Raw genomic sequence first — 25,549 nt, 5'->3', positions numbered from 1 at the left:
CTCCCTCCTCTGACATCAACACGCAGACACAGCCGCCTCATTTACCCATAAGCCTTCTCTGTCTCAAATCAAGCTGCTGTTCAACGTGGGAAGCTGTATCATGAGGAATAATAGAGCTATGTGACGACTACTCTCCTAAAGTTTTACAAGTACATTCTTCACACTCAGTAATGATTCACCTGATTGACACATTCTTTCCACTTATGCCCCACCATCTCTTGATATTGTTATAATAGTAAAGTTTTTATGGCTGTGTGCAACGATCATGAAGTGTGCAACAAGTATGCTACTTCCAGATGATATCATAACTGCAAGTTAATAGATGTCTGAATATTAGTTGTTGGATTTAAATGTAACATCTGGCCTCCCAGCAGCGCCATCTGACTTCTGACATCAGTGTAGCGATTTGGGGGGGCTAGCCAACTGGGACTTGAACAGGTGTCCCTCAAATGTCCCTGCGACTATCAATTGAACACATTGCAACAAGACATTTAAACCTCTTGACGGCTTGCCAGGTGTTGTACTAAGGTAGATACAATTCTATGTTTAATTGGTCAGCATCACACTATTGCAGTAGACATACTGTAGGCCTACACATACTACAATGTACTGTTGCTTATGTCCGTCCATTGATTTCAATGATGACATTTCTCCCAGTAATTATAATCTATGTGTGGTGTTGTTTTGATACATTGTGTTTATGCCAATGCATGTAGCTGTTCAGGCAGATGTGAAACCCCCATGGTTTGCTACAGGAGGGGCTGATGTATTCAGCAATGGGAAGGGGGACCCCTGCTGGTGGGCTATTAAGGTGGGTAGTGCACAGTGGGGAAAGCGCCATAGGATGGCGCCATAGCCACAGGCACCTACTGTACATCCCTGCAGTAGAGTATCAATGTGCCACTGTGGTTGCATCAGTCTAGATGCTGTGTAGGCTGGTGCAGACTTTTTGCTGCTTGCCACCCCAAGTGTTCTGTGATGCACAGTGGATGCTATGACACAATGTGACCAATACATATTTTTGTGCTTATGCTCCACGGTGAGAGAAGGAATTCATGTGTGTGTGTGTGTATGTCTGTGGTTAAACAGATATTGACAAAGATGAAACAAGTTGGTGTGTGCCTCTATTTATTAGTCTCCATAAGCAATTCACTGAATAAAGCAAATACTGTTACAGCACAAAATTATTATTTTCAAAGCAATCTTGGCAACAAGTTATAGTAACAACTTCATAATAAAAAGACAACAGTTATATCCATTTCTTGCAGTTTTCTTCACTTTAATTAAATAATACTATAAAATGTACACAAAGGTTGATAATTCACCACTAGATAAAACATAGAAGGGGAAGGAGGATGTTTGTTGGTGGTGTAGGAAGAAGGGTCCTTTAACAAAATGTGAGGGTTGGGTTTATACAAGTCACAGAAAGCTGATCATCTATACATCAACACTAGCAACATAACAACGTTGTTTTTTGTCCATTTTATTTTGTACAAAGTGGGGAGTCTTTACAAGCGAGCATCATCGTCTGCACTGTAGAGTACACAAGTGAGAGTTAAGGCAGATTTTTTGTTCACATTTGAAAAGTGACATGAGAAATGTCATGTTTTTGTTTAGTTTAGTATGTCTACTCTCTATCAAGATTTTGAATAGGAAGTTGTCATTGCATATCTTAGGCTGTTGACCTAGCCTATTTAATTCCATTAAATGGGTGCTGGATTTTTGCTTTTATTCTTCATCTCTCCCCAATGAAATAGACAGTTATTTCCACTTCATTCCTTTAAGTAGCATTTGCAAGACTGACGATGCTGGCACTGGAGGGGTGAATTGGCCTTTCGGTCACAACGATGAAGGCGATATTAAGGTGTGTGTGTGTGGCATTGTTGGTATGTTAGGGTGAGGGGGGCTATGCGTCAGGGCCACTATGCGTCAAAGGTCTGTGGAAGTGCTTCAAAAATCATAGTTGTGAATATTTTCAGTTCAACTGTGTTCGCAGCAAAGAATACCTACCCTGACACCTAGTGGCAATTCTTAGCTCCACACAGTTATTTATATTTTACTGAGATGCCTCCAGTCCAACAGACAATGGCAGCAGTGGTCGGCTGAAATCAGTTGAACACACACAGACCCAGACACACATTTCTGCTGTCAGACGAAAAGCCCGACCTGTTTCATTGTCTCAGTTTCAACTGTCTCCAACATCTGTCAAGAACCGCAGACACTACAAGTTTCCAGTTTCAAGGCTATATTTGTCGAAGTATCTCTGGTTCGCACATATGGTGATGAGGTCAAGTAAAAGTGAATGAAAGAATGGAAATGATTCCTCATTATCTCTGTTTCCTATGTGATCTCTAATTTTGGTTGAAATCATTGAGGATTAGTCAGTGCAAAAGATATTTGTTTGCAAATTACCTGCTTCTCTTTGAGTGTGCAGTAGGATGACTGCAAAAGGCTAGGTTGCTGAGTCTGGATAAAATGTTAAAAAATATATATACAGTACCAGTCAAAGGTTTGGACATACCTACTCATTCAAGGGTTTTAAAAAAACGATTTTTTACATTGTAGAATATAATAGTGAAGACATCAAAACTATGAAATAACACATATGGAATCATGTAGTAACCAAAAAAGTGTTTAACAAATCAAAACAATGCCTTGATGACAGCTTTGCACACTCTTGGCATTCTCTCAACCAGGTTCATGAGGAATGCTTTTACAACAGTCTTGAAGGAGTTCCCACATATGCTGAGCACTTGTTGGCTGCTTTTCCTTCACTCTGTGGTCCAATTCATCCCAAACCGTCTCAATTGGGTTGAGGTCAGGTGATTGTGGAGGCCAGGTCATCTGCTCTCCTTGGTCAAATAGCCCTTACACAGCCTGGAGATGTCATTGTCCTGTTGAAAAACAAATGATAGTCCCACTAAGCCAAAACTAAATGGGATGGCATATCGCTGCAGAATGCTGTGGTAGCCATGCTGGTTAAGTGTGCCTTGAATTCTAACTAAATCACAGACAGTGTCACAAGCAAAGCACACCCACACTATCACACCTCCTTCTCCATGCTTCACGGTGGGAACCACACATGCGGAGATCATCCATTGACCTACTCTGCATCTCACAAAGACATGGCGGTTGGAACCAAAAATGTCACATTTGGACTCATCAGACCTAAGGACAGATTTACACCGGTCTCATGTCCATTGCTTGTGTGTCTCGGCCCAAGCAAGTCACTTCTTATTATTGGTGTCCTTTAGTAGTGATTTCTTTGCAGAAATTTGACCTTGAATGTCTGATTCACACAGTCTTCTCTGAACAGTTGATGTTGAGATGTGTCTGTTACTTGAACTCTGTGAAGCATTTATTTGGGCTCCAATCTGACATGCAGTTAGCTCTAATGAACTTATCCTCTGCAGCAGAGGTAATTCTGGGTCTTCCTTTCCTGTGGCGGACCTCATGAGAGTCAGTTTCATCATAGCGCTTGATGGTTTTTGCGACTGCACTTGAAGAAATATTCAAAGTTCTTGAAATTTTCTCGATTGACTGATCTTCTGTAATGGACTGTCATTTCTCTTTGCTTACTTGAGCTGTTCTTGCCATGAAATGGACTTGGTCTTTTAATAAATATGGCTTTCTTCTGTATACCACCCCTACATTGTCACAACACAACTGATTGGCTCAAATGCATTAAGAATGAAAGAAATTTAACAAATTAACAGAAACACCTGTTAATTGAAATGCATTCCAGGTGACTACCTACATTTTTGATCCTTTATTTAACTAGGCAAGTCAGTTAAGAACAAATTCTTATTTACAATGACGGCCTAGGAACACTGGGTTAACTGCCTTGTTCAAGGGCAGAATGACAGATTTTTACTTTGTCAGCTCGATTTGATCTATAAACCTTTTGGTTACTGGCCCAACGTCTAACCACTAGGCTACCTGCCACTAATGAAGCTGGTAGAGATAATTCCAAGAGTGTGCAAAGCTGTCATCGAGGCGAAGGGTGGCTACTTTTGAAGAATCTCAAATATAAAATATTTTTTGATTTGTTTAACACTTTTTTGGTTACCAAATGATTCCATATGTGTACCTTCATAGTTTTGATATCTTCACTATTATTCTACAATGTAGAAAATAGTAAAAAAATTAAGAAAAACCCTTGAATGTGTAGGTGTGTCCAAACTTTTGACTGGTACTATATATATATTTATTTTTAAGACTGGAAATTCAAGAAAATAATTACTGTGACACAGAATCCTAGTCTTGGCACAGGACAGGCGAAGCCTAAATGCCTGACTACCATGCGGCAGATTGTATTGCAGTGCTTACTTTGAGTCAAAAGTCTCTAATCTGAACATTGGTCTCTGGTTCCACCTGCCTGGCATACACAGACACTGGCAAACACTACTGTCATCGGGGAGGAAGTCAAGATAGAGCAGTTGAAACCATACATGGAAGGAGAGAGAATGAATCTCTAAACATCATTTTAGTCAGTGTGTGTGCATGTGCGTGTGTGAGAGAGTACATCATGGAGGGTGGTGAGTCGTTGCTGTGCGTGTCTGCAAATGCATTCATGTGTGTGTATGTTTATGTGTGTAACTCTCCCATTTTTGTAATAAAACATGCAACCCATAGCTCTGGCTGGTGTGTGGAATTACACGTCCCATCTGCGTTCAGAGGAAGAGAAAGAGGGTTCAGACCCAAAGGGAAATGGGAGAGATGGAAAAAGAAGTTGGCAAAGAAGCTGGAGATTTTGGCTGGACAGATAAAGCATGAAAATCGAAAGAGCAAATTTTATGTCGACAGAAGTCTATAGGGAGAAATCTTTGCACCAAACAAATACTTTTATTTGAACCTGACAAGCAACATGATGCTTTCTAATTTTTCTGTGCAACTGACAAACTTAGAGCCTTTTTGACACCCCCATGTGGTACACTACCCACCAATTTGGCAACATGTACTGTAAGTGCAACTCATTTTGGGTAATAATACATAAGGTTCGTCATTATGTCCCTCAATAGACTCGCTGTCCTTTCAGATCACCGAGCACCAACTAGTGTGTGTGGGGGGTCTGTTAGTGTCTACCGGCAATATAGACTAGAATGAAGCTAAATATACACTGCCAAAATGTTATAATGCAGACAGATTAACACTTGCAAATGACAACATTTTGAACAGGGTGAAGGACAGGGAAGTGAGATGATTCCCCATATCATAATGTAAATATGACAACATCTTTGACTCATTAAAGAATTGATTAATTTGTTTCAGTAGTTTGACTTTACAAATAGTTCTACAGTACGTTTGGACCAGTGTTTCCAGAGAATTATCTATGACTGACAAGCAAATTTGATTTAAGAGAGCCAGCTTCCCTTGTCAATGATAAATCCTAGTGCAACATTACGACCCTGAGCACTAGTGACGAAACAATGCTAATGGCTGTGGTCTCAACTCTCGATTGACGCAATCCCTTTGTGGTGTGATAAGCAGCAGTCATATTTTTGCTTCCATGATGAAAGTCACATCATTACCATAACCTTACTGTACACATCAGAGATGTGGCTGAAGATATATCATTATCATCAATATCATTGCGGTATTAAAAATGTAAATACAGCCGTGATGATTACAATTAGAATTACACATCTGATTTTGTCTGACCAGGGGCTTGCAGAGAAGCAAAATAGCCTCCACGTTGGCAGAGATTGCACATTGTCCACAGTTACCCACCGTCGTTTGCTGGTGAGGTCTCTACCCTGTTGTCCACAAATCAGTGAGTGAGGATAAACTTGAAAATTCTTGTCTTTTATGACCATGAAACCCACTGAAGATGAGCAGTTCAATAGTGCCAAGGTCTCCTTTTATTGTGGAGATATCCCCACTGCTCCACAAGAGAAAGGTTCTGTGACGCAAAGGGGCCCCTGGTATCTCCAGGAATAGAGTGTGCTACAGTCAGAACACAAGGATTTCACCGCTCCTCTTTTTCTTGTTATTATTCCTCAACCTGTGAGGCTCAGAAAATGTCTCCCTCTGATTGTTACCTTCCATTATGAGATGTCTCTTTTTGGTTTCCAGTTCAAAACAAATGTCCTGTCACCCTCAATGGTGGGATGGGGGTTGGAGGTTAGCATTTTGTGCTGGTTGTGATCATGCAAAGGTGGGGGGCGGGTGGGGATGACTTTAGCCTGACTTTCTTGCCACATAAAAATGCTACACCTTTCACTTTGGAACAGATTGGCTAGAAATGCTACCTTAGGCCTCTTCCAGCAAACACAAAACTGCTGGTAAATCTATTGGCTTAGCATTGTGGCTTATCAGTCTGACAGCAGAGATCTGACAGAGCATTTGCTTTGGAAGGAAGGGAGAGAGGGGCAGTGTGGGCTAAAGGAATGTGTCTCAAGAGAAAATAACACGTCTGGTCTGGGTTAAAGGTGAATGGCTCCAAGTCCCACTTCCACTGGTCCAGGGTTTATTGTGGTCGGCCTGTGCCGAGTTGTTAAGATTAGGGTGACAAGGCTAGAATTTGGAGTGCTAGTTGGCTGGGAGAGAGGTTCATGGAGTGGAGGAGCGAGGGGCAGATAGTGGAAGGCTAGTGTTGTCAAGAGCTTCAACAGCATACCTCATTCTGTAGGGGAGTTACTGCCATCTGTCTGAGCTGAAATCTGTCTGAGCTGAAAAGGAGAAAGAGGATCTAGAATTAGACATGTTAGATCAGACAAAGGGAATCCCCATTCTACAGATCTATTTTTTCAACCAGACATCTCTTTCGCTCAGATCCAATAGATTTACTGCTGCACGCTTGACTAAAGTAACATTAGCGTGTTATCAACCCTGACATCAAGAGTATATCTTCCTTCATGGTTGTACATTTCTGTCAGCACCCTCTCTCAGATCAGGTCAAAAACTATGGCAGTGGTGAGGGAAACATTGCATCTATGCTGACAAAAAAGGTAATTTTATGTTTGATGAAGAAAAGTCTGTATATTTAAACAATATGATCAAACAGTGCAATTGCTTGCATCAAAATATGCTGCAAAGCAGCACAAACACAAAATACCCTACACAGAGTTAAATCGGACATCTTCATGTTTTGAAGGCCTTTTTGAAAAACTGTCAGACTGTTTGATATTTTTGTGATATTTCCACACCACCCGTAGGGACAGGTACAGGGCAGAGATGATGGGAGGGGGACCACCTTGGGTCCTCAGTAGAGGGCGCCATGAGACCAACCTTTTCTGCCTCATTTGTTCTGATTGCGTATTCGCAGGCACCTCCTCTTTAGCGGTGGCTCCAGCTCGGGGCTCCCTGCCCCTGCTGCCAGGGGAGCGCTGATGCTGCATGACACGATGGCCGTCTTGTCGCTGGGCTTTGGCAGGGGCTGGATGACACAGCCAGCCTTGGGCAGCAGCAGTGCATAGGCGTGGTCGTCATCATCGTCCAGATCCATAAGATTGCCGTTGGCTTCCAGCTTGCCTTCCCAAGTGCCCCCCTGCACTGCCTCCTCACTTGGGCCCCTCTTACCTGGTTCCCACTCTGGCACCAAGCAGCTGTTCTCCTTCAGCGCCTCCAGCTCCAGCTCGCAGTTGGCTGGTTCGCCGCAACCTCCTCCTCCTCTCCGGCCAGGGTCAGACAGAGGTGTGGGTAGTGTGCTCCGGCTGGGGCCGTCTGTGTGTTGACTGCTGCCATTTACTATGACATCACAGGGGGCAGGTGGGCTGCAGGGCTGGGTCCGTGGTGTGCCAGGGTGATTTGTTAGCTGGGTATTGTAGGAGTTTTGGTTTGGCTGTGAGGATGGTGATGTGGCCTGGCTACAAGGCAGGAAGTCTGGCTCCAGAGAGTCACTAATGGCCTCCCTGACCTCCTGGCTCATGTCCTCTAGGCTGCTGTCCCACTTCCCCTGCCCAGAGGCATTCAGAGGGGATGGTCCAGAAGGTGGGGGGCTGGTTGAGTCCCCATCTCGTTCCACCTTTACCTGGACACTGGGCACCACCCGCTGGATGACCTGCTGCAGCCGCGATCGCCGGCCCAGAGTCAGGTCGATCACGCCCTCGGGAAGGGAGGCCGTGGTGGAGGCACACCCCGGACTCTCAGTCTTCACGGTCAGGTCCACCACGTCAGTCCTACTCCTCTCAGAGCCAAAGCGGGCCAGATTGTAGCCAGAGAAGCCCGGGGAGTGCACCCCGGAACTGGAGGGCCCAAACTTGTGATCCCCTCTGGAGGAACCAGGGGAGAAGGGCCTGTGGTCCTCCCCCGATGCACTGGGAATGGGGTTGTTGTTGTTGCTGGGTTTGTCCTTGGAGGTCTTGGGGTTGTAGGGGAAGGGTATGGGGATAGGGATGGGCACCGGCAGGGGCACGATTACAGGGTAAGGGACCAGCAGGGTTGGCGGGGGAACCAGAGGGGCGAGGGAAGGCATACCAAAGTTCATCATGGGTGGCATAAGCATGGGCCCGTTTGGCATCATGTTGGAGTGGAAGGGAAAACCGGGTATGTGTAGGCCTGGATGGGGTGGCATCATCCCTGGGGGGTTCCCTCCCAGGTTGGGGTTGTTAGAGGGATGGTGGTGGGGTGAGAACTGTGTCCTGTGCATAGGGCTGGATGGTGGACCCAGGTTTCTCGGCAGGGGTGGTGGTGGTCCGATGCCAGGGATCATGGGGTTGGACAGGGGGCTGTTAGGGCCTGGGCCGTGGGGAGGTGGGCGGAGGAAAGGTGGCCGCATCTGCTGCATCATCTGGTGCTCCATGAAGAAGGGCAGGGGCACTGGTCCCCGGGGCGTCATCACCATTGGGGGGCTACCCAAGGGGACTCCCATGGGAGAGTGCAGAGAGGGGTGTGAGGGAGGGGGTAAGGTGGGGCTCTCGTGGGGTCTGGGCGTGGGGTTTTTGGAGGAAGGGGAGCAGACAGTGCCTGTCTCAGAGGGAGAGGCAGCGGTGGAGCTGGAGGGGACTGGCACAGAGGGGTTTCCCCCAGGGGAAGGGGCTTTGCGACGTAAGTCACCCAAGGGCGTGCCCCAGGACTCGGGGGTGAGGAGCTGCGCCCCGGTGCTGCTCTCCGACTTGCCCTCCACAGGTCCGTGTCCTGGGTTACACAGGCCCCCTGGCAGCGCCGCCTGAGTCTCTTTGTAGAAGATGTCCATCTTGTACTGGTTCAGGCATTTGGCACTGCAGAACTGCAGCCTCCGTTCACCAGCACCAAAGTCCAGGTACTCCTTGGTGTGGCGGATGTGTTTGCACCAGTCACACACCTGTAACACAAAACACAAGACAAAAGACATCATCAGGTAGAATGCATTACAGATACAACACATAAGCAGTTAAAAAAGTCAGCAACATTGCCCTTTTGCCATGTGGTTATTCAAACAACTTTGGTAAGCAGAATGTAATCTCTCAGCCTCACACAGTATCTGCAGATTAGGTACACTAAAACCTGGATTGTAATTAAATTAACTGGTCAAATTTTGTTTTGTTACACCAAGTAAATAAAAGTACATATGCATGGCATGTTTGTATCCACATTACTGAAACCCATCTGTATTTTTGTGCTTCCATTGCATAATGGCACATATATAGTCTATATGTAGTGAGGGAGACAGAGAGATTTTCATACTAACTTCACTCTGCTCTGACCCTTCAGGTACAGGTAATGTACAACACATGGTAACATCTTGATAAATGCTTACAACTTGAGGAAGAAGTAGCTTTCAACTGGCTTTAAACGTGAGTGCAAATCTGGATCGGCGTACTTAAAGCTTTTTAATGAAAAACACTTTGTCCAGACATGTAATTCACATTTACACCTGCCATGGGGTTTTCACCTCTTAAAACTTCCTTCATAAGGAGGAACCACTCCGATAAACCTGAATCCACTGAGCCGTGTGTGACAGTGGCCACAGGCACAGCCGCAGGACATAACAGCCTCAAGTAAAAGGTTTTCCCTGTAAGGAATGATCATAAGTGGGGGTAGATGAATGTGGTGGCTGGGTGAGATGGACAGACGGAGACAAGTGAACAAGCTGCCAGTAGGGGGCATGGAAGTGAGAGTGACAGCTGGGTGGAGTTTTACATGTTCTGGTGAAAATGGCTGCTGAGAACCACCTAGGTGGGTGCTATGATGCATCGCTATTCACTACTGGTGTGCAACTTTAATATAAGTGTTTTGGATATTTTTATTGCATAAAAAATATTCTGATTAATGAATTGACTGCATTAAAATGGACATGACTGCATTCAAGTAGAATTGAATGCATTAAAGTGGAATTGACTGTGTTTAAATGGAATGTGATTATCGAACACTACCCCGGGGGCATTACACACAGGGCAGAGGAGCAGCCTGGCACAGCTAGTCAACACTGTGGGTTGCCAGGGCCTTGTGATGCCAGGATATTTTTCACTGGCTACAAAAGTTTCCAAAATGCTCACTGTGAATGTTCAATCATCATATGGCTGTTCGTTTCCATACGGTTAGTTTCATTAGTGTACCTGAGATAATGAACATGACCCTGGTGAGTGGATGGCAATGGGTGGGCCAGGGAGATGGGTACAGCCCGGGCACACAACTCACTCTCCCAGCTCAGAAGGACGTGACAGCGACTCACTGAAGATAATTAAAGCATTAATCAGCTGTCAGACCCATGAACGACGTCCATCCATCACACACACCATAATCCCCCTTGTTGAATGCTAATAAATTGTGGGATGCTACTGGAAGACGATTAGGTTCGGCTCACAGACATACATGTACTGTATGATCCTTATGATCCTAACCATTTGATGTTTCAGAGCTCACATATATATATGCCTGTCACACTTGAGTCAAAATTAGATTTGAACACGCACACAAGCACGCAAACACACACACGTCATGGCAACTTCAGATTTGGAACGGTAATGGAACCCTCATAATAATATGCTACTCTTGTGTCATCCTCCTCTGAACCCTGGCCTGATTCATTGATTTGTACCTAATTTTTCACTAAACTAGATTTTCCATAAAGTACTTAGATCTCAGTTGATAGGCCACCCTGATTCATTCACTCTTCTTTAATCTCTCTTTTCCATCCTTTCCCCGTCTCTCAACTGACAGATCACACATGTCAAAGAGATGGACAAATCAGTCAATGACAATCTCATCCATAATTGGATTTTAATGTTAAACAGAGGTCTCCTCCATCACTAGATTTCAGTCAAATGGCCACTGTTAGAAAGGCTGTCATAATGTAGATATGACCATCAGAGACCATATCTGTAGTGCTCTTTACTGTTATAGTGGCGCAGCATTACAGGACCAAAGACTAGTGTTCCATATACTGTCAGCCTGGTTTCATAGACTAGACGTAACATAGTAAACAAAAATCTGGTACACTCAAATTAGTATGATATGTTACATTTGGTATAGGTACATAAGTCAGAAGGTTACGTGTTCGAATCTCATCACGGACAACTTTAGCATTTTAGCTAATTAGAAACTTTGCAACTACTTACTTTGTTTCTCTATATATCATACGAAATGGATGATGGATATCCACAAATTAATGTTACGTCTAGCCCTGAGTCCAGGTTGATACTGTAGCTCGGTACTCGTACAGGTGAGTGATCAATAGTCAGCCCTTTAGCCTTGATATCAGTAGTCTTCTTTTTAAACTGTCCATTTGGTACACAATGAGCCATATATTTTTTTTAAGTCTGAAAAGTGCTCTGAGAGTTGGGTTCAATGATGGTAAGCCTGGATATTTTAAATTATAAATGTGTTGACATTTTCTTGGGCTAAAAAAGAAGACAGATGGAGAGCAATTAACGACTTTCTGCACTGTGAGTGAAATTTCACTGTGCATTACCCTAATGGAGTTATTTTTTCTCTCTCTCTACTCACTTCCTCTCCTGCACAAAGATGTTTGCAGTTTAATGTAATTATGGTCATTTATTTCAACCACAGCCATCATACTGGCGGTCGCTCTGGCTCGGTTTAACCATTTGCTTTGCTGTAGGTAATTACCAAGCTACCTGGGCCTCCCGAGTGGTGCAGTTGTCTAAGGCACTACATCGCAGTGCTAGCTGTGCCACTAGAGATTCTGGGTTTGAGTCCAGGCTCTGTCCCAGCTGGCTGTGACCGGGAGACCCATGGGGTGGCGCACAATTGACCCAGCGGTGTCTGGTTAGGGGAGGGTTTGGCCGGGAGGGATGTCCTCACCACAGCGACCCCTGTGGTAGGCTGGGTGCAATGCATGCTGACACGGATGCCAGGTGTATGGTGTTTCCTTTGACACAATGGTGCAGCTGGCTTCTGGGTTAAGTGGGCATTGTGTCAACAAGCAGTGCGGCTTGGTTGGGTTGTAATACTGATTTCTGGTTTGTCTAGAGAATTTAAGCGTTTTTGAAAACCTGTCCATTTCGCTAACCATCTGGTTAAACACTTAACAAAGTGATCAGCAAGGGAACAGTTTCTGATACTGTGTGTGATAGTATGTGCTGGAGGAACAATATCTGATGGGGTGGAATGTATTATTCGGGAAATTATATTATGGGGACCAGTATCTGCTGGTGGTACAATATCTGGATCATGATGATCTTATGAAGCTTGCAAAACAAAGTGGGTATATTCCATCACAAATCATGTAAATGCATTCATTGAACCTGACACGATTCAAATAGAAAATGGCCAATGTTGTAGAGCTAATCTTTACATGTGAACCGCATGCCCAATTCTATTACTGGATTGAAATGTATTGAAATGTCACCGAAAACAATGGTCAAGACAAAATTGGCAGAAAATTCCTCATTATGGATCTATGAAGAGAGAACACAACATCTGAATTCTAACACAATGCAAAATGAAAATGAGAAAATAAAACAATTTGAATGAAAAAAGTATGTGATTCACTTTAAATCAATGTAATTGTTTTATATATAACTAAAGGCTAACAGTACATTCTCTAAAAACAAACCTCTTTACATTATTCAACACATCAAACAGTCATTAATATCAAAATATGTCATTACATTTCTAGCCATCAAAAACTTAAACTCTATCTTTGTTAAACGTTTTAGTCCTTACAAGCACATCGCTGTTTGTCTTGAAGACAAGCCTGGGCGTATCCTTAGAATAGCTGTGCTGGGGTAATTTCTCACCACGGCCGTCTTCGTCTCTCGCCTGAGGGGAGAAATAACGGCCTCTTTTTACGAACGGACAAAATAAACAGGTGGACAGAAAAGAAGAAGGGAAAACAACAACAAACTTAGGAATGGAAAGACAGTGACAAAGGTCAAATGGTGAACATGCATTTGGGTTGTGGAATCATATGCAGGTTCTCAGCATCATAAAATAAAGCCATGTGGAAAGTTTGTGTGTGTGTGTGTGTGTGTGTGTGTGTGTGTGTGTGTGTGTGTGTAGTAACTATAGTTAATTGTTCACATTGACAGCTAAAGAGCCTAGATGTTGTATTGGCATTATGAACTGTGAAAGAGGGGAATTCTATGAGATTGCACATTAATCTAAACATTGTTATCCGGGGAGTAAATGCTGCATTAAACCTATTTAAAGACTTCCAAGGAGAAACAACTGTTTAACAATATCACAAGCAATGTCCCAGTAATAAAGGTTAAAGGAAAGAGGATATGGGATTTAAAATCCACCAGCACCACTGGGTTGACGGGATGCTCTCTCTTTTTACATTGGCATTAGACACTGTGCAGTCTATAAGCATTGACATTTACACACACACGCGCGCACGCACGCACGCACGCACGCCGCACACACACACACACACACACACACACACACACACACACACACACACACACACACACACACACAGATGTGTCATTGTGTCATTATCCAGTCTCCATTTTGTGCTGTGACCCTCTGGTCTGGTGCCAATTCATTTACATATAGTGCTAATGAGGTGCTGGCACAGTGAACGAGGCATGAGGGGCACACACACACATACACAAACAGAGAGAGGGAGAGAGAGAGCGATGGAGAGAGAGATCAACCAGCACCAGACATAGTGTTGGGTGACAGTACAGTCATACAATGGGGACACCACGTCCTTTACTGGGAATCAGGCACAACTGTGTTGTATGACGAGACTGAGAGTATGAAGTAAAACCGACTACCTGGTGATAAACCCACACATTGGCTATGAAAGTGCCTACCCGCCATGGGTAAAACATTTGTCCGTCCAGAGAAGTCAAGCTGCATTTTTAAACAACTTTCCTTCCTTTCCTTTCCTGTTGCAGTGATTATGGGTGACGATGTCCCACTCTCCACTTTTTGGAAGGAAAGCTGTTTCAAAAGTTACTCTTCCTCAAACTACTCCTTGGCTATTAAAAATGTTATTTACGCAAATATTACCAGAGCTTATTCCCCTGGAAAATCCAGTAACACTTTTTATCACAGAAAATATGTGATGTCTTATTGTTGGAAACACTATGACAACTAAATACAGTTGCAGTCTGGCTAAAGTGTACGGTGTAAACATGGCATCACAGTTCCACACCACCGGTATCTGTGCCCATTGGTGACTAAGATGCCCAGAGGCAGTGGCACACCAGCTGTCACTGTGCAAGCCTCCATCTGGGCATCAGTGCCTGCCCAGGTGTGTGTGCTTTTCACCTGTCAAGAGGTGTGTTTCCCAAAAGGTATACCCTCACATATATACACACACACACACACACACATAACCACAGCAACGAGAAACAGACAATCATGGAGACGTCCCATCGCACAAATACACACACATACACACTCACACACACTCACACATTCTCAAACACATCTAGCACAAATTCACAACTTTCCACCCACCTGGGACAACACACATCTTTGGGCCAACCCCCTCCTTCTGTCCTCTCATTAGATTAACCAGCTAACGGGAAATGTTCCTTGAACATTCTCTTTTGGTTGTGGGATAACAAGCTTGTTAAAGCTTGTCAAGTAACTTATGTACTGCTGTTGTAAAAGTGATCTTCATGTCATATTACAACGATCTAGAAAGTCAGTGTTTATTTATCTGACTAACATTGGTTCTGTCGGTAGGTGCGCTGATTGGTCCAGCCAGGCCTCTTTGTTGTGATTTCTAATGATCATCAACCTTTACCTAAAAAATAAATTACAAAATCTAAGCCCCGACGCTATCTAGCAGGGATAGTTAGACTTTGAGAGGAAGAGAGAGTATGATATGACCATGTCTGTGTAGTGCAAGTTCAAGCTCCAGTTTCTTCCTTCAAACTACTCTCTAAGTTTCCCCCTTTCCCTTGTATTAATCGCTGTCAGCCATGAAATAATCACCTCCCTCACGAGGCTCTCCTGCTGCGACATGGGGACCTATAGGTTCCCTAGCCAGGAGTGAATCACAACGAAGACAGGTAACACACTTCATCAAGCACACACACACACACACACACACACACACACACACACACACACACACACACACACACACACACACACACACACACATACACATCTTATTCAGTGTGTCTTCCTTGATACTGGATCCAGATGGTAAAGTAAATTGCAGAGTGTGTCAGAGCAGTGCAGGCAACCGACAGCCTGTGTATAAAAATGTGTGTCTGTTTGAGGGGATGTGACATTACTGGGGTTACGTAAAGAAGCACTTGCCTGGAGGGACCTCAGAGACAAAGACAGAAATTGAATTTTACAGGTCTCTAGAGGTGGAAGGAAAGATTCCTGAGCCATGAAAAAAGAGACGTATTACATCAGAAATGGGCTGTAAAATACAAGCTAGGGCCTCTTCACTTGGACTTTACCCTCTCTAGTGCTTTTACATAATGTGAGGGGGGGCCTGAGAGTGAGAGTGTGTGTCTATGTTGAATGTCTATGTAAAATAAACCAGACTAGTCATTAGATGAGCTCAAAACTGGATCAAAAATCTTCTACCCCCCAGCCACCCTATCACATGGCTGAATGTTGGTATTATTCCTGGTGCACGGGATGGATGGTGTTGTGCAGTGGCAATGGAAGAAACTGAATCCTCCTCACCCGCGCTCGCCATAAGAGGAGATTGGATTACGCGGACGAAGCAGCTGTAGATATTTAGCGAAACATGATGCGTCTCCACTGCCCACCCCTACGCCACCCTACTCGCTATGTCCTGGCTCCCCTTTCAGACACAAACAGACAACATACGTTTTCAGCCATGCCATTTTTTGTTGTTGGAAAAACTGGAAGGTTTGGAGTTGTGGCCAATCTTGTGGGTGCATGAAAAAAAGAAACATGTGGATATCACTTACACAAATGGCTTGCATGAATGTGAGAGTGTGAGACATAATATAGAATCTGCACCACCTCAGCAGACAAGGACTTAATGTGCTCTAGCCATGTCTGTTTTCCTAACGTGGGAATTCTGTCCCTGGATAGCTCTTCACATTGGTCCTTACTCACTGAAATACAATATCACTTCAGTTGTTCTTTTGTTTATTTATCCACATACAGCACTCATAGAAGTGTCAAATAAACTTAGACTTTAGTGTGAACTTTCTCTTAAGGACTAGCAATACTTAACAAATGTGGGAGAAACCACAGCAGGTACAAGGCAACTCATGCTATGAAAATTGATAATGTGAACAGAAAAAACTGGATTCCCGTACAGTATCTTAAATGATCAGACATATGTATACTTCCATTTCAACAGCCGGTAGCATACAGAACTATGCTAAGTGATTATGTTTTGATGAAAAAAGGGAAAGGAATAAAGACATAAATAAAAACATATCATACTTACACTGTAATTCCTTACATATCCAAGCTTAGGTATAAGAAAGAAAGCAGAATGTTTAACTTCAGAAATCAGGACAAATTAAAACACTATTTACTTTATGGTCTGTCTTTGGAAATATATACTGATAATTGGAACCAATGCATGTTTGAAAGTCAACTGCATAGGGTATGACTGAAACCGTGTTTCTGCATGTTCAATGATGAAACCACAAGCCAAGGATGGATATTGTTTTTGTGTTATTCTACTACAATGGGTACTCAAAAGAAAGGCCAAACTCAGGAGCAAAATATCCAAAGTATCAAAGCTTCTGGGCTCCTCACCCAGCCATCTAGTGGAGATATTGTACAAAGTTGAAAGTTGGTCAATACAATTCCTAAGGACTGACAAGTGTCCTACAGCATCTTAATCTGAGAAATCAGGAAGAGTGGATGTAGGGAGGAAGTGATGTATGTCAGTACATGTATGTACCACATGGTCTTGTGTGCACTTGCATAATTGGTTCATTAATGAGATAGGAGTGTTAAGAAGGAGTTTACCTTGTTTCTCTTGAAGTAGGCTCGGCGGCAGGCGGCAAAGCACTTCTCACTGCAGAAGCTCTTCAGCTCAGTGCCCATGTTGAGGGAATAGCGTTTGACGCCAACCTTCTGACACCATGCGCACATGATCTGGACGTTAGACACATCCTCGTCTGGGGGACCACAAACACAAACAGACACAATATGAGGATAACTGGATAACACTCCAGCCACCCCTCCCCCCTCCAGCCACCCAAACAATCTGACAGCCACCTGTCAAATCTCATCATGTGAATGAGCTGACCAACAATGCATCCTGACAGTATTCCCCTTCCAGGCAAAAGAGGACAGTGCTTCCCACCCCAAGGTTTTTTTGCTGCAGTCATGAAGGCAGTTAGAGACATTCTAACTAGACAGAGATGCCCTAAGAAATTGCTGTGGACAAAAATCGTTTGTCGATTTTAAAATGCTTCAGCTGAAGTCTACCTAATTAAATTGCAGAGGGCTTCATTGGAGATTCATTAGAACATGGAAACTAAACACCCTCCATGACATCAAATGGGTCTCTCCTCTTAAACAAGGGTTGCTGGGTAATTTACATTGCTTTTTTAGCCCCTCAGTGTTGTACTATGTGGAGAGACTTCTTCCTGGGAGACTCACAATTATCACATTATGACTAAGTGTGTGCAAAGGTGAAAAGAAATGTGCCCATTAGTCTTTCACCTCCCTTATCACACTGTGGTGGGTACTGGGAAGGCTTTTTCCCTCTTGTTAAGCTTAATAGATCTATAGTGCAAATCTGTTTTAAAGGAAGGACATTTTCAATTAAGGGGAATAACTCCCGGGAGGCCCAAAGATAGCACCGTGGCCACAGCATGCATATTTTATGCTCCTTTATGCTCCTGCTGCATGGCCCATATTGAGAGATCTCTGTAGGTAGGTGTGAATGGGGGGTAGAAAATATTCCTGGGGAAGTTCCCCCTCTACATCTCTCCATTATTGCATTGTTTTAGAAAATCTATGTCTAAAGTCCCATGGCAACCTGGCAGTAATTAAATAAAATATTTGGCAACAACAAACAAGTTGAAGTGTGGCAGGTAGCCTGGCGGTTAAGAGCGTTGGGCCAGTAACCGAAAGGTTGCTAGTTCGACTCTCCGAGATGACTAGGTGAAATATCTATCTGTCGATGTGCTCTTGAGCAAGGCACTTAATCCTAATTGCTCCTGTAATTCGCTCTGGATAAGAGTGTCTACTAAAATGTAAAGTGTTCATTTGAAAGCATCTAATTATTTTCATACAAAAAGGTCACTTGACGTGGTATGTTTGCATTCAGAATTTTCTGGCCTTTTTCTCGGCTCTCGTTATGCATTTCCTTATTAATGAAGTCACATCTGCTGGGAGAGAGCCTTGTACTGTAATTATGCAGCGCCCATATTAAATACCTCTATCATCCAGTGTACCTGCACCTCAAAAGCCCCTCTATTGCTCTTGCAGGGCATATGAATAATTCAAAAGGGGTACAAGTTGGATGGGCCGGTGGGAGGGGGAGTGGGAGGGGGAGTGGGGGCGGTTGGTGTTGAGCTGTGAGAGAGGGACCATACCATCTGTTTTTCACCCTGTGCTGTGTGAGGCTGTGTGAGGCTGTGAGGCCGCATCTAGGGTGATGCCATGGCACTCTCCTCTCCCCATGCAGGCTGATGAGCCTCTTGAGTATCACGGCACACTTGTGGTTCAATGAAGCCCTCTGTCCATGTACATTTCCACTGAGTTGACCAGGTGATACTGACACTTAAACAGTTGGAGGAGGGGAACCTGGGGTGTCTGTCTATGTATTTACAGACCTTTGTTCCTCATTTATCAAGTGATTGTAAAACTGACAGTGGATTTGAGCACTGAAATGGCAGTGATTCGTTAGATTCGTACTACACTGTTACTGTAGATATACTTGGGATTCAATTGTAGGATCCATTCTGATAGTCTTTAAAGTGCAAGCTTAAACACATGCAGTATGTTTGTTGTTTTTTAGGTGTGTGTGTGAAGTGTTTTACCTGCTGGTGGCTTGATCATGGGGGGTGGGATCAGTGGAACTATGATGGGCATGTTCCCATGCTCCCTGGTGCTGGGTGTGGAGGTGGACGGGGTGGTGGAGGACTCTGTCACTCCGTTCCTCAATGTCGGTGTAGAGCGGGAGCTATTGGCTTGGTTTGGGGAGACATCACTATTCTCCCCCGATCCTCCTGGGAGTTTTGGTAAAGAGTTTTCTGAGGGAGACAGAGTGAGTGTGCTGGTCTTTCTGGACTTGCTGTATGTAAAGCAACGGAAATGTACATCATTGATCACTTCCAAACAAATATGCTCTTGACGCAAGATGGGTGTCCTTAGTGTTACCCTGGAAACCATGTTGGCATCTTTGATTAGATAAGGCCCTACTGTATGCTTGCTCAATGCCGCCTGATGTGAATTTCTACAATTTTATCCAACATTATAATCAGGGATCACCATGTAGAGATTCCAGAGACACTTGTTTAATCACCAATAGGAAAGCAAAGTGCAGTTTTCTGCTGAAACATAACTACACCATAATGACTGGATGATGCAACTACAGCAGATTTTGAACTGGATAGCCTAACTGAATTGCCTCATCAATCATGATAAACTACTGCCAAGTTGCAGCAGTACTTTCCCCAGCCTCACCCTGACCCTGCAGAGGGAATTTGCAACTCAGCATAGACAGTAAATGTCACATTTTGCACCAATTGTAATACCACTTACAAAACCATATTTTTAGATGAAGAAGTATGCTCCTGTGCACAGAACATAGCTTTTTCAACGAATCAACAACTGCAATGACCAGATAAATGAATATCTGTCTCCATGGTTATGCTCACCTTTCAGGACAGAGATGTGTGGATGTGTCTCTCCATCTGGGTAGTTTCGTATGTCGATGTTGTCCTGGTCTCTCAGGTCCACCTTGTCATAGCCATACCAGCCAAGCAGCTCATTCATGGTGTTCTCAGCAAAACTCTGCAAGACAAGAGACACAATATTTGCCATTAGGATTAACAAGCATGAACTCCGTTTCACTATTACATCACAGTGTGATGAGGGGAGCAATGAGGGATAAAAGGGGTTGTTTGCATATGAACGAGGTTTCCACCCCCAAAACACACAATAAAGGAAATGCTTGTTATATGAAACAAATCTACATGTTTTTTGAATGGGTTGCTCCAATTTCCTGCAATAAGGTTTAATATATTCACAGTAGCAATTATTCACTGATGGCAGGATCCTAACTAGAGAAACATGCACACGTATTGGATCAGGACAACTTGACAGCTGACTTATCCCAGACTAGTTTGATCAAGGCCTCAATTTACCAGCACACAATCTAATAGTTTGATCATAGCTTTTTACAGTTAATTTCCAGAAGCAGTCCACATGAGTAGCATGTAACAAGTCTATACTGATCACAGCACAACAATTCCACTCATACTATCATACTTTATACAGAATTCCCAACCCATTAAACCATGACTGAGCATGACCACAGAACATTTTCACTGCACTTCCACTGCAAATCTACACAGGCAGTAATATCCAGTCAACCCCACCTCACATCCTTACATGTAAGGAGCACAATAGTGTTATTCTATTAAGACAGAACCTCTGCCCCTCATACATTAAACTTGAACATCTCAAGACACTCTCATAGTAGAATCTTATGTAGACAGATTTTGGTCATCTTTAGTGGTGCTACTGTATGTTCGTGTTGAATTTCTAACAGTTCAATTAGCTACCTAATTAGTGAATGCTACATGCTGACCAGATCGGACACGTAGCATGCGCAAGCGTCGCAATTCAATTATTGCACCCACACTGCTCACGCGCGCCAACGAGCGTCTGCGATGCCAAGGGCTAAAATAGAACTCCTTTCTATTTCTGACGCAGATCGCCCTGAAAGTCCTGCCTCTCTCATCTCCTCATTGGTTTTTAGAAGCAGGTACCCACGTACCATCTCCTCATTGGTTATACCCACGTCGGTAATTGAAAGACAAACTGTTTTGCCGGTCGTCGTGGTAATACTATGAAAGTTTAGATGTCGATCACCATATAAGTTCAAAGATGAAAAAGCCTGGAAGGAGGAGAGATGACTAGAAACGATTCGGTTGGCCGTTTTATGTGTGGATTAATTGTCGGAGTAGAGGACCTTGTGCATTTCAGGTAAAATAACAACTCAATGTTTATATCCCATGACAAATTAGTTTGCAACAGCAAGCTAGCTAAATAGGACAAATTAGCTAGCAAGTGCAAGCTAACTAGCTAAATTGCCATACATGTTTAATGCTTTTCGACCTGTCCCCAAATTATGATGAGAGAGACTATATCTCTCTCATCATTACTCAATGCCTAGGTTTACCTCCAATGTACTCTCTTCCTACCATACCTTTGTCTGTACATTATTCCTTGAATCTATGCTATCGTATCCAGAAACCTGATCCTTTTACTCTCTGTTCCGAACGTGCTAGATGGCCAGTTCTTATAGCCTTTAGCCGTACCCTTATCCTACTTCTCCTCTGGTGATTGGTGATGTAGAGGTTAATCCAGGACCTGCAGTGCCTAGCTCCACTCCTACTCCCCAGGTGCTCTCATTTGTTGACTTCTGTAACCGTAAAAGCCTTGGTTTCATGCATGTTAACATTAGAAGCCTACACCCTAAGTTTGCTTTATTCACTGCTTTAGCACATTCTGCCAACCCGGTTGTCTTAGCCATGTCTGAATCCTGGCTTGCTATAGACCACCCAATTGAATGTAGTCTATCACAGTGCCATTCGTTTTGTCACCAAAGCCTCATATACTACCCACCACTGCGACCTGTATGCCCTCTTTGGCTGACCCTCACTACATATTCGTCGCCAAACCCACTGGCTTCAGGTCATCTCTAAGTCTTTGCTAGGTAAAGCCCCGCCTTATCTCAGCACACTGGTCACCATAGCAACACCCACCCGTAGCACGCGCTCCAGCAGTTATATTTCACTGGTCATCCCCAAAGCCAACACCTCCTTTGGCTGCCTTTCCTTCCAGTTCTCTGCTGCCAATGACTGGAACGAATTGCAAAAATCACTGAAGCTGGAGACTTGTATCTCCCTCACTAACTTTGAGCATCAGCTGTCAGAGCAGCTTACCGATCACTGTACCTGTACACAGCCCATCTGTAAATAGCCCACCCAACTACCTCATCCCTATATTGTTATTTTTGTTGTTGTTGCTCTTTTGCACCCCAGTATCTCTACTTGCACATTATCATCTGCACATCTTTCACTCCAGTGTCAATGCTAAATTGTAATTTTTTGCCACTATGGCCTATTTATTGCCTTACCTCCCTAACCTTACATTTGCACACACTGTACATAGATTTTTCTATTGCGTTATTGACTGTACGTTTGTTTATCCCATGGGTAACTCTTGTCACACTGCTTTGCTTTATCTTGGCCAGGTTGCAGTTGTAAATGAGAACTTGTTCTCAACTGGCCTATCTGATTAAATAAAGATGAAAAAAATAATTAAAAAAATATGACCAGTTCTTAGACAACCAGTTCTTATAGCTTCTAGCCGTACCCTTATCCTACTCCTCCACTGTTCCTCTGGCGATGTAGAGGTTAACCCAGCCCTGTAGCCCCCAGTACTACACCTATTCCCCAGGCGCTCTCATTTGTTGACTTCTGTAACTGTAAAAGTCTTGGTTTCATGCATGTTAACATCAGAAGCCTCCTCCCTAAGTTTGTTTTATTCACTGCTTTAGCACACTCCTCCAACCCTGATGTCCTAGCCGTGTCTGAATCCTGGCTTAGGAAGGCCACCAAAAATTCGGAAATTTCCTACAACATTTTCCGTCAAGATAGAACTGCCAAAGGGGGCAGAGTTAGCCTGCAGAGTTCTGTCATACTGTAGTGGTGTGTGCCCAAACAGTTTGAGCTTCTACTTTTAAAAATCCACCTTTCCAGAAATAAGTCTCTCACTGTTGCCGCTTGTTATAGACCCCCCTCTGCCCCCAGCTGTGTCCTGGACACCATATGCGAATTGATTTCCCCCATCTATCTTATGAGCTCGTGCTGCTAGGTGACCTAAACTGGGACATGCTTAACACCCCGCAAGGTTGCAAGATTGAATCCCTGAGCCGACAAGGTACAAATCTGTCGTTCTGCCCCTGAACAAGGCAGTTAACCCACTTTTCCTAGGCCGTCATTGAAAATAAGAATTTGTTCTTAACTGACTTGCCTAGTTAAAAAAAGGTTTTAAAAAACGGCCTTCCTACAATCTAAGCTTGATGCCCTCAATCTCACACAAATTATCAATGAAACTACCAGGTACAACACCAAATCGGTAAACACGGGCAACCTCATAGATATCATCCTAACTAACTCGCCCTCCAAATACACCTCTGCTGTTTTCAACCAAGATCTCAGCAATCACTACCTCATTGCCTGCATCCGTAATGGGTCTGCGGTCAAACGGCCACCCCTCATCACTGTCAAACACTCCCTAAAACACTTCAGCGAACAGGCCTTTCTAATCGACCTGGCCGGGGTATCCTGGAATGCCATTGACCTCATCCCGTCAGTAGAGGATGCCTGGTTATTCTTTAAAAGTGTCTTCCTCACCATCTTAAATAAGCATGCTCCGTTCAAAAAATTTAGAACCAGGAATAGATATAGCCCTTGGTTCACTCCAGACCTGTCTGCCCTTGATCAGCACAAAAACATCCTGTGGCGTACTGTGCATTAGCATCGAATATCCCCCGTGATACGCAACTTTTCAGGGTAGTTAGGAACCAATATACACAGGCAGTTAGGAAAGCAAAGGCTAACTTTTTCAAACAGAAATTTGCATCCTGTAGTACAAACTCAAAAAAGTCCTGGGACACTGTAAAGTCCATGGAGAATAAGAGCACTTCCTCCCAGCTGCCCACTGCACTGGGGCTAGGAAACACTGTCACTACCGATAATCCACAATAATTGAGAATTTCAATAAGCATTTTTCTACGGCTGGCCATGCTTTTCACCTGGCTACCTCTACCCCGCTCAACAGCTCTGTGCTTCCCACAGCAATTTGCCCAAACCTTCCCCACTTCTCCTTCACCCAAATCCATATCGCTGATCTGGACCCCTACAAATCAGCCGGTCTAGACAATCTGGACCCTCTCTTTCTAAAATGATCTGACGAAATAGTTGCAACCCCTAATACTAGCCTGTTCAACCTCTTTTTCGTATCGTCTGAGATTCCCATAATAGATTGGAAAGCTGCCACGGTCATTCCCCTCTTCAAATGGGGAGACACTCTAGACCCAAATTGCTACAGACCTATATCTATTCTACCCTGCCTTTCTAGGGTCTTCGAAAGCCAAGTTAACAAACAGATTACCGACCATTTCGAATCTCACCGTACCTTCTCCGCTATGCAATCTGGTTTCAGAGCTGCTCATGGGTGCATCTCAGCCACGCTCAAGGTCCTAAACAATATCATGACCGCCATCGATAAGAGGCATTACTGTGCAGCCGTATTCATCGACCTGGCTAGGGCTTTCGACTCTGTCAATCACAACATTCTTATTGGCAGACTCAACAGTCTTGGGTTCTCAAATGATTGCCTCGCTTGGTTCACCAACTACTTCTCCGATAGAGTTCAGTATGTCAAATTGGAGGGCTTGTTGTCCGGACCTCTGGCAGTCTCTATGGGGGTGCCACAGGGTTCAATTCTCGGGCCGACTCTCTTCTCTGTATACATCAATGATGTCGCTCTCGCTGCTGGTGATTCTTTGATCCACCTCTACGCAGATGACACTGTATACTGTATTCTGTATACCTCTGGCCCTTCTTTGGACACTGTGTGAACTAACCTCCAGATGAGCTTCAATGCTATACAACTCTCCTTCCATGGCCTCCAACTGCTCTTAAATGCAAGTAAAACTAAATGCATGCTCTTCAACCGTTTGCTGCCCGCACCTGCCCGCCCGTCCAGTATCACTACTCTGGACGGTTCTGACTTAGAATATGTGGACAACTACAGATACCTAGGTGTCTGGTTAGACTGTAAACTCTCCTTCCAGACTCACATCTCCAATCCAAAATTAAATCTAGAATCGGCTTCCTATTTCGCAACAAAGCATCCTTCAGTCATGCTTCACTCATGCTGCCAATGCTCATGCTACCCTCGTAAAACTGACCATCCAACCGATCCTCGACTTCGGTGATGTCATTTACAAAATAGCCTCCAACACTCTACGCAACAAATTGGATGC

General features: G+C 44.0%; 1 protein-coding gene across 5 annotated transcripts in view; it reads right to left on the bottom strand.

The window, feature by feature from the left end:
* Window positions 1-4,143: 4,143 nt before the first annotated feature.
* Window positions 4,144-25,549, bottom strand: part of sobpa (sine oculis binding protein homolog (Drosophila) a) — a 31,299-nt gene continuing 9,893 nt past the window's right edge. For 2 of the 5 annotated variants that reach the window (XM_024437122.2, XM_024437124.2), the window contains 7 exons: window positions 20,142-20,277; window positions 19,302-19,514; window positions 17,275-17,426; window positions 16,742-16,765; window positions 13,051-13,146; window positions 7,231-9,244; window positions 4,144-6,671 (listed from right to left, as the gene is read on the bottom strand). In XM_024437122.2, coding sequence (XP_024292890.1) covers window positions 7,241-9,244; window positions 13,051-13,146; window positions 16,742-16,765; window positions 17,275-17,426; window positions 19,302-19,514; window positions 20,142-20,277 — 2,625 coding nt within the window. In that variant the 3' untranslated portion in view covers window positions 4,144-6,671; window positions 7,231-7,240. The remainder of the gene's footprint in view (window positions 6,672-7,230; window positions 9,245-13,050; window positions 13,147-16,741; window positions 16,766-17,274; window positions 17,427-19,301; window positions 19,515-20,141; window positions 20,278-25,549) is intronic. The other 3 variants (XM_024437123.2, XM_024437125.2, XM_024437126.2) reach the window with 2 other exon arrangements.

Source organism: Oncorhynchus tshawytscha, linkage group LG11, assembly GCF_018296145.1.
Source record: "Oncorhynchus tshawytscha isolate Ot180627B linkage group LG11, Otsh_v2.0, whole genome shotgun sequence".
NCBI lineage: Eukaryota > Metazoa > Chordata > Actinopteri > Salmoniformes > Salmonidae > Oncorhynchus > Oncorhynchus tshawytscha.
The sequence above is the reverse complement of the archived record's forward strand: the minus strand, read 5'-3'. Positions and strand labels throughout refer to the sequence as shown.